Below are 18,740 nucleotides of genomic sequence, written 5' to 3'. Positions count from 1 at the left end.
TTCACCCCCTTTTTGGAAGGGATCCTTTCAGTGGCTTGTTCACGTCTCACTCTGCTGCCCACTTCTTATGCTGAGAGTGATTATCTCCCTTTTAACACCTGAAAGCCATTACCCCAGATCTTGAAGTCAAGTTTAGCAACAAGTCTTTTTCCAGATGCCGAGATATACCTAATAGAATACTACAGCACTTGGTCCTTGGACCCCAATTATTTACAATTTACAATAAAGGCTTGGATGCAGGGAAAGAAATTACTGTAGCCAAGTTTGCAGAAGACACTAAAATAGGTGGGAAAGTGAGTTGCAATGAAAATGGTTAGTTGAACGGGCCAATATTTTAACAGACAAGGTTTAACTTGGATAAGTTCGAATTATCCATTTTGACTACAGGAATAGAAACATAAAATTATCTAAAAGGAGAGAAACTTCACAATACTTCCAGATGCCTGGAATGGTAGGTTTAGCATATGATGAACGGCTAAGGATCCTGGGATTGTACTCATTAGAGTTTAGAAGGTTGAGGAGAGATCTAATAAAAACTAACAGGATAATGTATGGTTTAGAAGGGGTGGACGCTAGGAAGTTGTTTCCGTTAGGCGAGGAGACTAGGATCCGTGGGCACAGCCTTAAAATTACAGGGGGTAAATTTAAAACTGAAATGTGACAACATTTCTTCAGTCAGAGTGTGGTGGGCTTGTGGAATTCATTGCCGCAGAGTGCAGTGGACACCAGGACGTTGGATGTCTTCAAGGTAGAGATTGACAAATTCTTGATCTCACAAGGAATCAAGGGCTACGGGGAGAGTGTAGGGAAGTGGTGTTGAAATGCCCATCGGCCATGATTTAAATGGCAGAGTGGACTTGATGGGCCGAATGGCCTTACTTCCACTCCTATGTCTTATGGTCTTACTTCAATGCAGAGGGATGTGGGTGTCCTCCTGTCAGAGTCACAAAACTAGCACGCAAGTAATGACAGAATCCCTACAGTACAGGACATTCAACCCTCTGAAGAACATGCCACCCAGACCCACCCCACCCCTGTAATCTCCCAATTTCCCATGGCTAATCCACCTAGCCTGCACATCACTGGATACGAAGCAACTTGGAATGTCCAATCCACCTAACACATATCTTTGCACGGTAGCAGAAAACCAGAGCACCCAGGAGGAAACACAGGAAAAACATGCAAACTCCACTCAGACAGGTGCCAGAGGGTGGAACTGAACCCGGGTCATTGGTTCTGTCAGGCAACCACTGATCTGCTGTACCATCTATAAAAAGGAAAGCAAATGGAACTTGTGCATTTATTCCTAAATGCAACAAGTGTAGAAGCAAAGTGTTGCTGCAATTGTACAAGGCATTAGTGAGACCACACCTGGAGTGGTGTATACAATTTTGCTCCCCTTGAGGGGGATATGCTTGCATCACAGGCAGTTCTGAGGAGATTCAAGAGATTACCTCCAGAGATAACAGGTTTATCTTATGAATGGTGACTCAGCAGTTTAGGCCTACACTTTTTTGGAATTTTAAAGAACAAGTAAGGTATCTAAGAGGCTAAAAAGGATTGACAAATTAGATGTAGGGGATAGTTTCCTCACGTGGGCAATTGTTTTAAATCTACTACCTCTTATTCTAAAATTGACTGTAGGAGAAATTACTTCTTTCAAAGGGTTGGGAATCTGCACAATTCAGTACTCCAGAATATGCTGGATGCTGCAACATTGAGTGAAGTTAAGAACAGATAGTCAGATTTTTAATTAGTAAATGGGTGAAGGATTACAGGGATCAGACAGGAAAGTCGAGTTGAAGCAGAGATGTCAGCAGCCATAACACTAAAATGGCAGAGCAGGCTGAACAGCATCCTAATCCTGGCCAGACAACTTCATGCCAACAACTTCATTTTTAAAAATGCCTCTTGGGAGTTGAACTCAGAAAAGCCACTCTTACTCCCCATTATAGTATGCCACCCTCTGTGATCTGGTCTCTCTGGGGTTTTATTTCTGGTTGCAGCTTCTCTTTAGTTTACCACATCACCACCAGGTTTTTGTGTTTTGTCAGGACAGGAACTTTGTGTCCAAAGTCTGATATTGTCAGCTGTGACTGGAAGAGAGGGTGTCCAGAAAATGCAAGTACAGGATTAAGGATCGGATTCTTGGCAGCGTGGAGGAACAGAGGGATCTTGGTGTGCAGATACATAGATCCCTTAAAATTGCCACCCAAGTGGACAGGGTTGTTAAGAAAGCATATGGTGTTTTGGCTTTCATTAAACGGGGGATTGAGTTTAAGAGTCGTGAGATCTTGTTGCAGCTCAATAAAACTTTGGTTAGACCGCACTTGGAATACTGCGTCCAGTTCTGGGCGCCCTATTATAGGAAAGATGTGGATGCTTTGGAGAGGGTTCAGAGGAGGTTTACCAGGACGCTGCCTGGACTGGAGGGCTTATCTTATGAAGAGAGGTTGACGGAGCTCGGAGGAGGAGAGGGGACCTAATTGAGGTATACAAGATAATGAGAGACATAGATAGAGTTGATAGCCAGAGACTATTTCCCAGGGCAGAAAAGGCTAACACGAGGGGTCATAGTTTTAAGATGGTTGGAGGAAAGTATAGAGGGGATGTCAGAGGCAGGTTCTTTACACAGAGAGTTGAGAGAGCACGGAATGCGTTGCCAGCAGCAGTTGTGGAAGCAAGGTCATTGGGGACATTTGAGAGACTGCTGGACATGCATATGGTCACAGAAATTTGAGGGTGCATACATGAGGATCAATGGTCGGCACAACATCGTGGGCTGAAGGGCCTGTTCTGTGCTGTACTGTTCTATGTTCTATTACGGATTGTTCCAGTGACGGTACCACAAGGAGCTTATCTGCCAGTGGGAAATGGCTCAACACGTCTGCATTTGCTACTTGATCTCCCGGATGGTGTTTCAACTTGTACACTCATTAAGAATTAGACAGTGTTGGGGAGTTTGGTCTGAAACATTAGGCAGCACGGTCTTGCCCCTGAAGTAGGCCATGCGGAGGTTTGTGGTCCATTATTACACAAATTTACATATATATAAAAAAGGTATGATGGAAATTTCTGACTCCAAATTCAACTGCGAAATCTTCCTTCTCTGTCTGAGCATGTTTACACCCTGCATTAGCCAGAGTGTCCTGGATGTATACGCAATTGGGCGTTCCTCTCCATTGGGCCACCCCAATGTCATACAGGGAGGCATCACATGGCAATACCAGATCTCACCTGGTATCATCGTGTGCCAACACCTTCCAGGATGACAGCTGTTTCTTCACTTCCCTGAAAGCAATGGCTTGGTTATGCGATCATTTCCAAGGATTTTGGTGATGCAAAGATGCCAGGATGAAGCCCAGGTTGCGTATGTACTTTCTGCAATAGCTCACCAGCCCAAAGAAAAGGACCTAAGCTCCAGTAAAGATCAGGGCACCTTTGATCACCTTCATTTTATCTTCCAGCAGGAATAAACCAGTCTTGTCAACTGTAGCCCAAATAGGTTACCTGGGATGCCTGGAACACATTCTTCCCTTCCCACTTGCGAGAAACATCTAAGGGCGATGTCCAAGTTCTCTACATGTTCCTTATCGGCCTTCCCTGTTATTAGCACTTCATTTAGATAAATGGTGGCCTAGGGTAGACCCTGTAAACCCTCTCCATTGTCCAGTGAATAATTGCACGGGCTGGCAATACTTTAAATGGCAGTCTTGTATGTTGGTACTAATTGTAGCATACTTCTGGAAATCCTCATCTACCCATAATTGCAAGCAGATATGACCAGCTTTGTGGAAAAAAAAAATCACCCCTTGCCAACTTTGCATACAAAATCCTCTAAGTAAGGGTTTGGGTATTTATCCAGCTGCGAAAAGCAGTTTATCATCTCCATAAAAGGCGAACGGACCCATTGGGCTTCACAATACAACCAGCATTGATGATTGCCAAACTGGACAGGTTTGATAATTCCTTCACTTTCCAACATCCTGATTTTTTACCTTCACTTTTGTCCTTCAGGCAGATGGCACTGGGCGAATCTTGCAAATCATGAAATTGCTTCCTGGTCAACCCGCAAGATCGGAAGTCACACCACACCAGGTTATAGTCCAAAAGGGTTTACGTGAAAAACAAGCAAGCTGTCATAGCGCTGCTACTTCGTGAGGTGAAGTGGAGAGAAGTGCACTTATATACTTTATACGCAGCGAATATCCTTGCACGGAGTATGCTTTCCCTTGACATGACTGAAATAACTCAGCAGAGACTGGTACCCCATCATTAAGACACTTTTATTTACACATGGAGAGCCAGCTCTCAATGAGCAAGATGTCCAACATTCTTGTTCTCATCTGTCAGCCAGGGCCTCCTGACTGGAGCAGATCAACAACCCCACCAGGGAATTCATTCTACGAGCTCCACCTGGCTGATTTAGTGATAATCACTACCTTCTCTCTGGTTTTTGGTGCTAAAACTTGACATGTGAACAGTTTGACAGTTCTTGTCACACGGGATTTCAGAATTGTGTGAACAGGGCAGGTAATCTTCCATTCCCTTCATCAACCAACTTCAAAACATCCTTGCCAAGACATAGAGTTTGAAACAGGACATTAGTCAGTTAGACTAGCTAGTTTAATGCCAAATCGTGTACAGAAATCAAAAGAAAGAGAGAGAAGTAAAGATCGCATGGAGAGGGATATGAAAGAAAACATACAAATAAAAAGAACTTTTTTATAAAAAAAGAAAAGGGGACTTAAAAAAAACCTGCATGAGACAAATGCTTCTGGAGTTAATTTTCAGTGATTAAAATAATATTGCCATTACCAACGTGCATCCATAGGAATGGACACGGGCCTACTTTCTCTGATATGTCATTACCGCACTGCCACTTCATGCCCTTACATGATTGAATAACAAGTTTCTTGGCAGTATATTGGAGCAAGATTTCTAGAGGAGTGAGCACCTTAACTAGTAACTTCTTGATACTGTCTTTAACTGAAGAACTCCAGTCGCCAGAAAGCACCACAAATATATACTTAGCAAGCACTAATAGCCTCACCATTTTTATAAACTGGAAAACTAGAAACAACTTTTAAATTAAAGACACCACAATAAAAGTGGGATTGTAACTAAATAAAATGATTTTTAAAACAGTTCAGGTTCTCAAAAATAAGTAAAGTACTGCTAAATTTCTAATATTCAATATAAAACATATACTTTGGGGAAAACATTATAAAAAGCTACTGAGCTGTTATTTTACAATCAAAGCAGTACTGCTCCCAACTGAAATGCAAAGGAACAGCAGGCACTTCTTTTAAACAACTGAAAGTGTACAATTCCTAACAGCAGATAAACCAGGAGAATTACAATAGCATCAAAAATGTAAGTAACAAACTTTATTCACAATATTACAAGTCAATCCGTTTTGTAACAAATTAACCTTTGCAGCTCATTTGATTTCACAGACACAGTCAAATAAGAGATATCAAGTTTGGTGTGGTTTATATTACCCAATGTCCCATAGTTGCATGTTCCTACAGAAATTACATTTGCAGGAAAGTGAACTGCAACTCTCCAAGCATGCAAATCATACATACATAAAACATCAACAGTGAGAAAATTCAAGGGTCATGCAGGCAGTGTAAATTCTACAGTACTTCACCTGAATGCAAATACTTCAATATGTATTGTGACAAAAATGAAAAAGAAAAAGCACTGAAATGGTGACTTAAATGAAACTTCACCAAACATGGCCAATGATATCAGAGTCATACAGCATGGAAACAGACCATTCGGTCCAATTAGTCCATGCTGACCAGGCTTCCAAAAATATAAACTAGTACCACCTGCCTACATTTGGCTCATATCCCTCCAAACATTTCCTATTCATCTATCAGTTGTTACCAAGCAAGTTTTCACCGGAGAAGTCATACTGGAATCTAGGTTTGGTTCAAACAAAGTGATCTTTGAACACAAAATTTGCAAGATGAAGATTTGGCTTGAACACTGAACAAATGTTTGTTAATTACATTAAAAGATGATAAAACCAAATAAACAAAACAACTTAATAAATTACACAGCTTAATGACTTAGAAACATCTGGTAAAATACAACTTTATTAATCACCAAAAGCATTCCTTTTAGCACTCACACCAGAGAGCAAGCTCCCTTCTTTCACAATGGCTACAGGAAAACTTCTCAGTTAATCATTAAACCCCTTCAAACACAGGCAGAAACAAGCTACCACTAGCTCAGAATCCAGACTCCAAAGTAACCAAGAGATATTAAATCACATGTTCCCTTCACTATTGCTGAGTTGAAATCCTGGAATTCCTTAAGAACACACTGGGTCTACCAACAGCACGTGGAGTGCAGTGGTTGAAGGAGGCAGCTCACTACCACCTTCTCAAAAGGCAACAAGGAACAGGCAATAAATGCTGACCCAGCCAGCAAAATCCACATCCCACAAGTGAATTAATCTAAATCACAACTTACTTAGAATCAAGTGAAAACGTAATTCAAATAGGTAATAAAGTAAGAATTATGCAAAATAGCATCAAATGTGTCACGGTGCAAAAGAAACCAAAGTAAGAAGGCTCCTTACTGCAAGAAAGGAGAGAGAGAAAAATCAAGAAATTCACTTGAAATTGGACTGCAATTGTTCAGACAGACAGTTCAACACCATCTTCGCAACGCAACTGGGAATGGGAAATAAGCACTTTTCAACCAGTGGCACCTTGAGAAGAAAAAGGTCAATACTGGTTGAAGAAAGTTACTTTCTGGCAGAGAATGAAGTGACATGAAGAAGTCTACGAGGCAAGAACCTATCTTTGGGTAGGGCATTTGATGATGGAAACTTCAAAAGGACATAAAACTAGTTAACTTTTTTCACTGCTAAAACATAGTTGGGTTCATTTCCTAATTTTAAACAAATTCTGTCAATATTTATAGGCATTATAGAAACATGAGTACATCATTCAGCCCCCTTGAGCCTGTTGTACCATTCATTGGGGGCATGGCCAGTTTGTTGGCCTTAATCTGTATTCCTGCCTTGGGCGCATGCCCCTTAACACCCTTGCTTAAAAATTTATCTCCGATTTAAAGTGAGCAACTGGTCCAGCATCTGTTGCCGTTTGTCAAAGACAGCTCCAAACCTTGACCACTCCAAGCATGTCTCCTAACATCTTTCCTGAATGGATTGGCCCAATTTGTTACCCTTTCAAATGACATGAAATGGTAGATTCCTCAATGCTGAGAGTTATATAAAAGTTTACTTCTACTATGCATTTTATGAAAATATAGTACGGCAATCAGGACCTCTCCCTTCAACAAAAGCAACATTGCTGGAGAAACTCAGCAGGTCAGCATCTGCAGACAGAAAGCAGAGTCAACTTTTTAAGATCCAGTGACCCTTCTGCAGGAGGCTGCTAAAGAAGGGTCACTGAACCCCAAACATTCACAATTTCTTTCTCCACAAAAGCTGACAGACCCAAGTTTCTCCAGCAATTTGTTTTCTTTTCACGTTTCTAGCATCCCACAGTTTTTCTTTGTTTATGACCTGTCTCTAAGGTTTTGGCGTAGATCTGTAGCTCGGGTTGTGGGTGCTGAGGTTGGTTGGCTCGCCAAGCTGGTTTGTTGTTCTGCAGATGTTTCGTTACCATGCTGGGTAACATCCTCAATGCAGCCACTGATGAAGCGTCGGTAGAATTTCCTACCTGGCTTTTACGACCTGTCTTTTGTGCCATTGGCTGTTTCAAATCATAGGACTTCAGTAATCCCAGAAAAATGTCAGTTAGATCATTAAGGACAACTTCCATTCTTCAATCTTATTTCTGTTTGATTAATTATGTTAGTTATCAGTTTTATTTCCCTTCTGTCAACAAATTCCGTTTGAGAAAATTCTGACTTACCTCCTCCAAATCATCCAACTCTTCTAAACGAGTCCTCACTTTTTCCGAGACAGCAGATCCAGGACTTGAGGCTTTACCTGTGATCAAATATAGCCAAGAATTACATTTATACAACCCAATAATGGAATTATTGATTGATTACAGTACAGGAGGCCACCAGTTGGCCCACTGCATCTGTGCTGGATCTTCAAACGAGCAAAGCACCCACTGCCATTCTCCTCTTCTCCAAATAGTCCTATGCATTCTTCCTTTTCAGAAAATGCTCCAATTCCAGTGTGAATACATCACTGAATCTGGTGCTACCACACTCTCAGGTGGTGTATTCCAAGTAATGTTTTTTCCACATATAACCATGCTCCTTTTGCCAATTACCTTAAAACAATGTGAAGTAGGGGTGCATCACCCCTACCTTTTCCTCCCTCAAACAGCACTGTTCTTTATCTTATCAAGAACAAACTCCTCAGCAATGTGTACATTGTCTAGAGGACGGATGGAAAACTTTTCTGCTTTAATCAGTCCAATTCAAGTAATAAACAGCACCAATCGTATTCATAGAACTTCAGAATGCAAATGGCAATGCCACTCCAGTCTCGCAGAAGGCAAATCTTCAAGCTTCACCAAAGCATTTCGAAGAAATAGTCTCAAACTCCAATCTTCAACCAATGTTTCCCAGGTCATCCCTCCATTAAGATCAAGACAGAAATCCTTCCAAAATGAAACGCTTCCCATACCTGGGAAGCTACCTCTCACCAAATCAGCTAATATTGGATGCAGTGTTGAATCTCTGTTTCAATCTACAAGCACTCCCTTCTGATGACTAAGGAGCAGATTCTTCAACAACCATGGCATCCATGTTGATAACAAGACCTTGAAGCATAAGGCAATCATCCTTCTGACTCATACAGCTTTGAAACCTAGGCTACATATAGAAACCACCTCAAGATGAACTTCTTCACCCAGAGGGTGATTAATCTATGGAGCTGAATGCCACAGAGGGCTGTGGTGGTCAAGTCATTGGGTGTATTTAAGGCAGAGATAGAAAGGTTCTTGACTAGTAATGGGATTAAGGATTACAAGGACAAGGCAGGAAAATGGGGTTGAGAAACATGGCAGCCATAAGTGACTGACCTAATTCTGTTCCTACCCTTATGGCCTTGTAATATCACCTCCAGATTCCACAAGCCCACCAGTGAAATTTTTGACTGAAGGTGGGAGAAGTTAAGCATTTTGCAGTGAAGCAAACTTATTTCTTACCTTTCTCAGATCCCATAAATAAACTCTGTAAATGAAATGCATAAGAAAACAAATCATAATTAGTCCTAAAATATGCAAGAATCCTATCCTACTGTAGAAAACAAAACACGTAATATTCAGTTCTTGCAGTGTTTTGACTGCCCTCAAACATTATAAACTTAAGTCTTTGTACAAACAAAGAATATCTATGATTACTGTACAACAATGCCATTTATCCCCAAATATTAGCCATTTCATAAAAAAATTACACATTAAACATGATTTTATGGCAAGACAGCACAGCAGCTCAGTGGTTAGCACTGCTGCCTCACAGCACCATGGATCTGGGTTTGATTCCACCCTCGGGCGACTGTCTGTATGGCGTCTGCACATTCTCCCCCAGTGGGCATGGGTTTCCTCCAGGTGCTCCAGTTTCCTCCCACAGTCCAATGACGCGCAGGTTAGACAGATTGCCCATGCTAAATTGCCCCATAGTGTCTAAGGTGAAAAATGTAGGGATAGGGCAGGGGTCGGGACTGGACTGGGTATGATGCTCTTTAGGTTGGTGTGGACTCAATGGGCCAAATGGCCTGCTTCAACAGTGTAGAGAATCTACGGTTTCTCCGATTCTATGAAAAGCTGTAAGTTCTCAAGCAGACTACTGCAAGGTATTAGCACCATAACAGGAAAGTTGACACACAATGGGTAGCACTTTAAACACGCCATTTACAAAACTGTAAGCTACTGTATCGTACTATGAACATAAACTACAAACTATACAGAAGCACGCTCCATACACGCTTTTCAGTCACTTGGGTTACTTTTGTGACCCATTCATACTCTGTTAATACGTTTGAATTGCATACAGGAAACTGTCAGGTCATAGATCCTGAACTCTACAATTATGCCAGTTATACATCTCAGAACACAAAAATACCTAGAAATTTTAACAGCATAGTCCTGCAGTTAAGTCTTTATAATGTTACCAAAAGGACAAAGAACAAGAGTAGCAACTGTTTTTTTGAACTTGCTCTACCATTCAACAAGGTCATTCTTGATCTGATTTAAATCACAACTCTACATTCCTGCATTTTCCCAATGATGTTTTCATCCCGTTTAAAATCCCTAAAAGTATGGAAGGCGGCTACTTGGCCCATCGAGTCCACACAGATCCTCCAAAAAGCATCCCACCCAAATCCATCCCCCTACCTTGTCCCTCCAACCCTGCTTTTCCCATCACTAGCCTACACATCCCTTGGACACTACGACCAATTTAGCATGGCCAATCCACCTAAACTGCACATCTTTGAACTGTGGGAAAAGACTGTAGACACCGGGAGATTGTGCAAACTCCAGACAGACCCAGAGGGTGGAACTGAATCTGGGTCGCTGGCATGGGTGCTAAAGGCACCAGTGCTAATGACTGAGCCACTATATCGCCCAGATCAAGAATCGGTCTTTGCCATAAAATTTTTTTTAAAAATTCTGCATCCATGTCTTTTGCAAAATGAAATTCCGTAGACTTTCAACCCTCTAACATAAGAAAACATTTCCTCATCTGTTTTAAATGGACAACCTCTTACATTTTAAAGAATGGTCTGTAAGTCAAGATCCTCCCACAACAGGGAACATCCTTTCAAAATCCACCTGATCAAGTCCCCGCACGATTTTCTATGTTTCAATTAAATCACCTCAGTCTCTTCTAACCTCTGGAGCATGGAGGCCTAGTCTATCTTGGTTTTCCTTATAAAGGTAATCTGCTCATTCCAGGTAGTCGTCTAGTAAACATTGTCTGAGCTGCTGCCAACACATTAAACATCCTTCGGTAAGTATGATGACCAGTACAGTACACAGTACTGCAAATGCAGTCTCACCAAAGTTTGTATAACTGAAGCATATTCTCCCTAACCTTGCATTCAATTCCCCATCAACCATAACATTCCATTAGCTTTCCTTATGATCTGCATACTGACCTTCTGTGATTCATTCTCAATGAACTTCGCAACAGAGTGTATTTGTAAATTGGAAGGAAGGACATTACCATTTCACAAACAAGTTCTAAACAAAAGGGGGGTGGGAGGAGCGTGCGGTCCCTTTAAAAGACAGTGCTTTTTCTAGGCTCAGAGTTTAAAAAATGTCTGCAAGCAGCCGCAGACACAAAGTTCTTGAAATTGAAACAAAAGGCAGTATGATTACCAACCCATAATCATGTTCTGTTATTTAGACAACCAGATTGAATATTTGCCAAATAGTTTAAACCAGGCACTCAGACTAAAAACCAAGTAAAGTTAAATCTGAGATAATGGGAACTGCAGATGCTGGAGAATTCCAAGATAATAAAATGTGAGGCTGGATGAACACAGCAGGCTCAGCAGCATCTCAGGAGCACAAAAGCTGACGTTTCGGGCCTGGACCCTTCTCTCTGATGAAGGGTCCAGGCCCGAAACGTCAGCTTTTGTGCTCCTGAGATGCTGCTTGGCCTGCTGTGTTCATCCAGCCTCACATTTTATTATCTTAAAGTTAAATCTGTTGGCTTTGACAAACTAGGACTAATTCTATTGTAAGGAATTGACAGGTCATCAAGGGTATAAGAGGGTATTTGAAAATCAAGAGTGAGAGCAACTACTATCTGTTAGAGAAAAAAAAAATCACTGGCTCTCTCAAAACCACTGTCTGATTAAAAAATACAGCAACACTCTTAGCTAATCTTCCTGACACAAGAATTCGACGAAGCAAGGTGCTCCGGACTGAAGAACAGCGGAGAAAGTACCGAACATTCTGGAAATACCTGGCTGCAACTGAGAGAGCAAGTTTGAAACTTTTTTAAAATTAATCTGTTTTATATAAGTGGGAGCTGTATTTATTTGAACAGCATTCCATTAGAATTTTATTTTATTTGGGAACAGTCAGCAGTCAAGGAGGGAACTGTTCAATTTGTCAATAGTTCGGTTAACCTGTTCACTGTTAGAATGAAATAAATAAACTGTTACTTTTTGAATTATAGAGTGACAATCAGGAGTTCATTTCATTTAACCTCCCCTTTATAACAGATCGGGAGGTGAGAGGCAGGTTATACTACTTTTCACACTTCCTTTAACAGGTTATGTGGCATGGTGAGCTTCTTTGGACGTTTCGGTTTTAGTTTTGTATTTGATTGGTGGTTGGCGGGGGGACGTGGGGTGGTGGTTTTGGTAGGAGGAGATCAACCTCCACTTCATAACAACTACAATATACAGATTTCTCTGCATCCTTGCACCACTTGGTGAAAATGTTTCTTTTTATTCTTTTGACCAAAACATGAAATTTTTCCACTTTCCTACATTGTACTCCATTTGCCAGAACTTTTCCCACTTACTTAACCTATCTATAATCCCTTTGTAGGCTCCTAATAACCTCTTCACAACACACTTTCCTACCTTTATGTCAATAAGTGATCCCTTCATCAAAATCATTTACATAAAATTGTTTAAAAAAAGTTAAGGCCCAAGTATCGAGCCCTGTGGCATACCACTTATGACTCCTGCAATATTTTTAAGTTTGTTTAAAAACCAGTCAGGCTAAAAGCAATTATCTAAATTGCTTCATTACTAGATTTTGAAGTAGGAGAATAAAACAACGCAAAACCTTTAACTGGCGTTACATAATATTAAAAAAAATTGAAAAACATGAAAAAACTTCTTACTATGGAAAGTTTTTCTGTAGTTGTGTATCGTGCAAGTATATAGGTGCGTTTTCCAGACCATGGCTCAAAGTCATTCCCAACTGCTGTATCTTCTCCTTTTTCACGTTGTTTCTTACCAGGATCCTGGGTAATAACACAAGAGTGGACCAGTCAAAGCAAGTTAACAACAACCTATACCTTAGACAATGTCTGTATGGCATAAGCCTGTCCTGAACAGGTTAAGCTTTAATGCTCTGAGGAAGAGTTACCGGAACCGAAACGTTAACACTGTTTTCTCCTTCACAGATGCTGCCAGACCCGCGGAGCTTTTCCAGCAACTTTGTTTTTGTTCCTCATTTACAGCATCCGCTATTCTTTCAGTTTTTAAGCTTTAAATGAAAGCAGGTCAGATAAAAATGCTGTAGTGACAGTGGGGCCGGGGAGATCAGTTGGCTAAAATGGTTAACATGGGACTCTAACAGCACAGGTTCATTCTTATTTTGGCTGTGGCAGATTTAGGACCCACCTCAACAACTTGAAAGTGAAAGATTTTTTTCAAAACAGTAAAGGTTTAATCCCAGATTGTTTTATAAACTGCATTGGAAAGAAAACACCTTTTGTCCGGAAACCAAAACACACCCCCTTGATACTGTACTCAAAACACCACTCGGAATCCCTGCATTTCAGTAGGTTGAAGCCGTTTGGAACTTTTAGACTACTACTTTATGGAGTTATTATACCCCTGAGCTTAAACATTTGCAGCCTCTTCAGGGTTTTATTTCAACATTATCGGTACGGGACTAACACTAACTCTTCACATCAGGACAACTTAATTCATCCCAAATCCTTTCCTTCTCAGCAGCACTGATCTACCAGCCATCATAGTACAAGGGCTACTCTAAGCTATGGTATTTTTCTCGGGATTAAATAAAACTAGTTCCAGAAGTCACAAAACGATCTAAGATAAACAAGAAAATCAATTAGTAGCGCACAAAACCCATTAAAGCCAGGCCTCCAAACTGTTTTGAGAGAAATTATGGCTACAGAAATACTTACAATTAATTTCAGACACACAGAAAACTGACAAGTTATCGATGGGACAGCATAGTAGCCCAGTGCTTATTACTGATGCCTCACAGCTTCAGAGACCCAGGTTCGGTTCCAGGCTCAGGCAACTGTCTGTGTGGAGTTTGCACATTCCCCATGCCTCGACAAGTTTCTTCTGGGTGCTCTGGTTTCCTCCCACAGTCCAGGGATGTGCAGGCTAGGTGAATTAGTCATGGGGAATATAGAGTTACAGGGACAGGGGTAGGGGGTGGAATACTCTTGACGGTTGGTGTAGACTAAAATGGGCTAAATAGCCTGCTTCTACACCATAGGGGTTCTATAAACTCAAAAAGCTAAACCCAAGCGTTCAATAAATACTCTTCAATCTACAATACAGCACCATGTCTATTATTTACTAGTCCAAACATAACATTTCAACTGGGAGGACTCAAAGGAGAAAATGAATATTCCAAATTTACTTTAAAAACTAATTATAATTAACAAAAAAGTAAAATTTAAAATTCATTAAGAACATTCAAATATTTGTAATTTGGATAATCGGTTTGCTGAGTTTGGCTAAAAGATTAATCAAGGAAAGAATAACATAGTCAACAAGTTTAAAAATACCATGTTGGCATTGCTTTTTCCTGCTCCCATGATGGCACATGTCAGAGGATCTGCTGTTGCAACAAACTGAGACAGAGGATCACTCCCATCCAGCATGCTGCTTAGAGGATCCATTATCGAACTTGAGGAAGATGACGATGTAGAAGAAGTACTTCCTTTCCGCACTGTTTTCTTAGTTTTTGACTCGGTGACCTACAAAAGGATTGCCAAATAAATAGAATAAACTCTCCTAGATTTATTTCTGCAAGGTGTCATGCCAGCATGAATGCAGTTGGTGCTTCAATGTGCATATTCATCAAGTACAAACAAAAGCCTACATATGAAATCTTAAACAAAATGTTTTCAGAGTGTCTTCTGCTTATCTACCCTCAACTCATTTACAGTTACACTTTCTTGACTCCCATCTGAACCTTTCCGAGTTTTGGAACACCTCCACCAAATCTTCCCTCAGCACAACAATCCCAGCTCCTCCAGCCAATTCATGGAATTGCACACCCAAGTTTCATCTCTTCTACCCACTCTCCTTTGTAACTTTGTCTGGGGGTTGGGCGGGGGGGCGGTAAAGAGGTGGTAACATAGTATGGCACTAAGACTATATTTTGTGGAAGTTTAGCATAACCTGCCTTTTCTTTAAAACTCTATGCTCCCATTTATAAAGCCCAGAATTCCAAATGCTTCATTAAATGTTACCCTCCCAACCCTGCTACCTTAAGATCTATGCACGAAGCGCCCCAGGATCACTCTGTTCTTTCACCCCTTTTAAAATTGGACGATTAAGCAGGTGTTACTCCATTTCATTCTTCCTATCAAAATGGATGTCTCATTTTTCTTTGTTTATTTGCCACACAATGCCATCCCACCAGCCTTTCACAACCTGTCCAAGTCTACTGCTCATTTCCTATTTAAATGGAGCTTCCAGTTTACCTGCCATCTATAAATGTTAAAATTGTGCCCGTTACTCAAACCCAGGTTTTGATTAATATTAAAAAAAAGTGGTCCTGGCATTGAACCCAGAGTAACATCAGACAGGCTTCTTGATCTATAGGAAAACATCATTCATCACAACATTATTTCTTAACCAATTTCACATGCTGTTAGGTGCAAACTTTACAAACAAGATTCTGTGATGTTAATAAAATCTTTTGCAACCTTATGTGCACATCAAGTGCATTGCGATCATCCACGCTCTGTTACTTCAAAGCACAAATTGTCAGAAACACAATTTAGCTGTAACAAAAAAAATCAGCACCAACCTAAATGGATATTAACTCACTCCCTCTCAGAATAATGTTTCAAAATGTTTCCTAACCAGCAAGATTAACCTGACTGGCCTGCAGTTACCAGGGATTATCTTTCTTGATTTCTACGAACAAAATGGCAACATTTACAATCCTTCAGTCCTCTGACACCACCTTGAAAACCAAACAAGTGATGACAATGATTTATACTCCTCCTTCAGCAATCTAGGATTTATTTCTTCTGGGACGTTTTCACTTTCATTATGGTCAGTTTTTCGAACACATCCTCTACCTTATTCAGTGCTCCACAACTGCTTCATTTACCTTAGATTTGGCAAAGTTCTCTTCCTTGATAAGCAACAGGTTAATACATTCATTCAGCACTCAGGCAGCTGCCTTCTGTCTCTCCCAACAGATCTTCATTTTGGTCTCCAGTTGACCCCACTGTTCTGTCACCAATCCTATTGCTGTCAATATACCCACAAGTAATCCCAGTTATCCCTTTGATGTTAGTACAGGAATAGGTTGATGACTGTCCCTTCAACACTGTTACTGTGCTTTGCACTTCAATGTACATTTTATTATTCAACTGCCATTTGTCACACACTGCTTTTTTCTGTTTCAACCAATGCTAACACTTAACCCCTTGGGGAAATATACTTGGGACTACAGGATCGCAAACTGCAGAAAACTGGTTCAATGTGACAACATCACCATGCCTTTTAAGTATGAACATCAACAAACTGACGACTACTTACGGTAACAAAGTGTAGAGCTGGATGAACACAGCAGGCCAAGCAGCATCTCAGGAGCACAAAAGCTGACGTTTCGGGCCTAGACCCTTCATCAGAGAGGGGGATGGGGAGAGGGAACTGGAATAAATAGGGAGAGGGGGAGAGGCGGACCGAAGATGGAGAGAAAACAAGATAGGTAGAGAGGAGAGTATAGGTGAGGAGTAGGGAGGGGACAGGTCAAGGAGGTGGGATGAGATAGTAGGTAGGAAATGGAGGTGCGGCTTGAGGTGGGAGGAAAGGATGGGTGAGAGGAAGCACAGGTTAGGGAAGCAAAGACAGGCTGGGCTGGTTTTGCGATGCAGTGGAGGGAGGGGACGAGCTGGGCTGGTTTTGCGATGCAGTGGAGGGAGGGGACGAGCTGGGCTGGTTTTGCGATGCAGTGGAGGGAGGGGACGAGCTGGGCTGGTTTTGCGATGCAGTGGAGGGAGGGGACGAGCTGGGCTGGTTTTGCGATGCAGTGGAGGGAGGGGACGAGCTGGGCTGGTTTTGCGATGCAGTGGAGGGAAGGGACGAGCTGGGCTGGTTTTGCGATGCAGTGGAGGGAGGGGAGATTTTCAAGCTTGTGAAGTCCACATTGATACAATTGGGCTGCAGGGTTCCCAAGCGGAATATGAGTTGTTGTTCCTGCAACCTTCGGGTGGCATCATTGTGGAGCCCAATGATATCAATATGGACTTCACAAACTTCAAAATCTCCCCTGCCCCCACTGCCTCACAAAACCAGCCCAGCCTGTCTCTGCTTCCCTAACTTGTTCTTTCTCTCACCCATCCCTTCCTCCCACCTCAAGCCGCATCTCCATTTCCTACCTACCACCTCATCCGACCTTCTTGACCTGTCCATCTTCCCTGGACTGACCTATCCCCTCCCTACCTATACTCTCCTCTCTACTTTTCTTGTTTTCTCTACATCTTCGGACCGCCTCCCCCTCTCTCCCTATTTATTCCAGTTCCCTCTCCCCATCCCCCTCTCTGATGAAGAGTCTAGGCCCGAAACGTCAGCTTTTGTGCTCCTGAGATGCTGCGTGGCCTGCTGTGTTCATCCAGCTCCACACTTTATTATCTTGGATTCTCCAGCATCTGCAGTTCCCATTATCACTGACTACTTATGGCTTTTCTTTTTTAAGAAAAGGAGACAGAGCAATGTATTGAGAAACGCACTGTAATAAGTTTCAGAGGGTGGAAATCACCAAACTCGAGAGGTACAGCGTCCAGGCAGCATGATTTTAATTCTGCTTTATAATTCCTGTCTCTGGAATGCCTTCAAGTAAAAACAAACAGAAAGTGAAATCAGATTTACAGTTTTTTTCTAAACCAGTTACTATCTTTAGCACACATGCACATTTTAGTCACATTTCAATGTTCACTGAGGATGAGCTGATCCAAATCATTCCTCTTTCTCCTCCCCTCCCACCCCAGCCCAGCCTTCAAGCTGCAGGCACATTCCTCAGAACCCAAGTAGACAACAATTCTGTTTTCCAGATAAAGTAAATCAATCAATTCTAAGAAAAGTGAATTAAAGCAAGCCATATTATAACTGAAAATTTACAGAAACAGACTTTTAAAATTACCCAGGAAAAGAAAAACAAAAACTACTATATCCACACCAGTTCACTACCATTTCAAGGGCAATGAAGGACAGGTAAAAATGCAGACCCTATCATCAGTAGGATGCACACCCCACAAAAGGAGGAAAAAAAAATGAAAGGGCAAGAAACTGAGTTGTACAATCTGTAAGTTAGCTAGTCTTGTATTTAATACAGAAGTAAAACACTTCACATCCACAGCAACAGTCACCACAATAATCCATGATATAAATCGGTGTAGAAGGATTCAACTCAGATCAAGGTGATTAACCAGAAGTAGAGACAATTTCTCAAACTCTAGTCACCTCTTGGTTAATCTGAGTTTTGTCAGGGAAAGAAAAGACTATATTCAAATTAAATCAGTCTGATAACACCAGTTTTGGCATTAGCTCTGTTAGTTTGAAGCTTGCTCATTTAATACCTAGATTCGGATAACCACTATGATCATAAAGACCAAGCCTTTGAATAAATTAACTGAGGAGCTAATATAATATGAAATGATCCAAGTCTGATCAAAAATAACTGGTTGGGTTGAAGATAATAAAGTGTGAAGCTGGATGAACACAGCAGACCAAGCAGCATCTCAGGAGCACAAAAGCTGACGTTTCGGCCCTCTCTGATGAAGGGTCTAGACCCGAAACATCAGCTTTTGTG

General features: G+C 41.4%; 1 protein-coding gene across 6 annotated transcripts in view; it reads right to left on the bottom strand.

Moving 5' to 3' along the window:
- vps35l (VPS35 endosomal protein sorting factor like) overlaps positions 1–18,740 on the bottom strand; it is a 117,395-nt gene that overhangs the window by 95,888 nt on the left and 2,767 nt on the right. For all 6 annotated transcript variants that reach the window (XR_009447156.1, XR_009447155.1, XR_009447157.1 and 3 more), the window contains exons 2-6: positions 17,662–17,761; positions 14,473–14,664; positions 12,820–12,942; positions 9,159–9,183; positions 7,905–7,981 (exon numbers count right to left, since the gene is read on the bottom strand). Coding sequence is in view for 3 of the 6 variants with exons in the window: in XM_059654211.1 (XP_059510194.1) it covers positions 7,905–7,981; positions 9,159–9,183; positions 12,820–12,942; positions 14,473–14,664; positions 17,662–17,761 (517 nt within the window). In the remaining 3 variants the exon portion in view is untranslated. The remainder of the gene's footprint in view (positions 1–7,904; positions 7,982–9,158; positions 9,184–12,819; positions 12,943–14,472; positions 14,665–17,661; positions 17,762–18,740) is intronic.

The sequence above is a fragment of the Stegostoma tigrinum genome, chromosome 23, assembly GCF_030684315.1.
Source record: "Stegostoma tigrinum isolate sSteTig4 chromosome 23, sSteTig4.hap1, whole genome shotgun sequence".
NCBI lineage: Eukaryota > Metazoa > Chordata > Chondrichthyes > Orectolobiformes > Stegostomatidae > Stegostoma > Stegostoma tigrinum.
The sequence above is the reverse complement of the archived record's forward strand: the minus strand, read 5'-3'. Positions and strand labels throughout refer to the sequence as shown.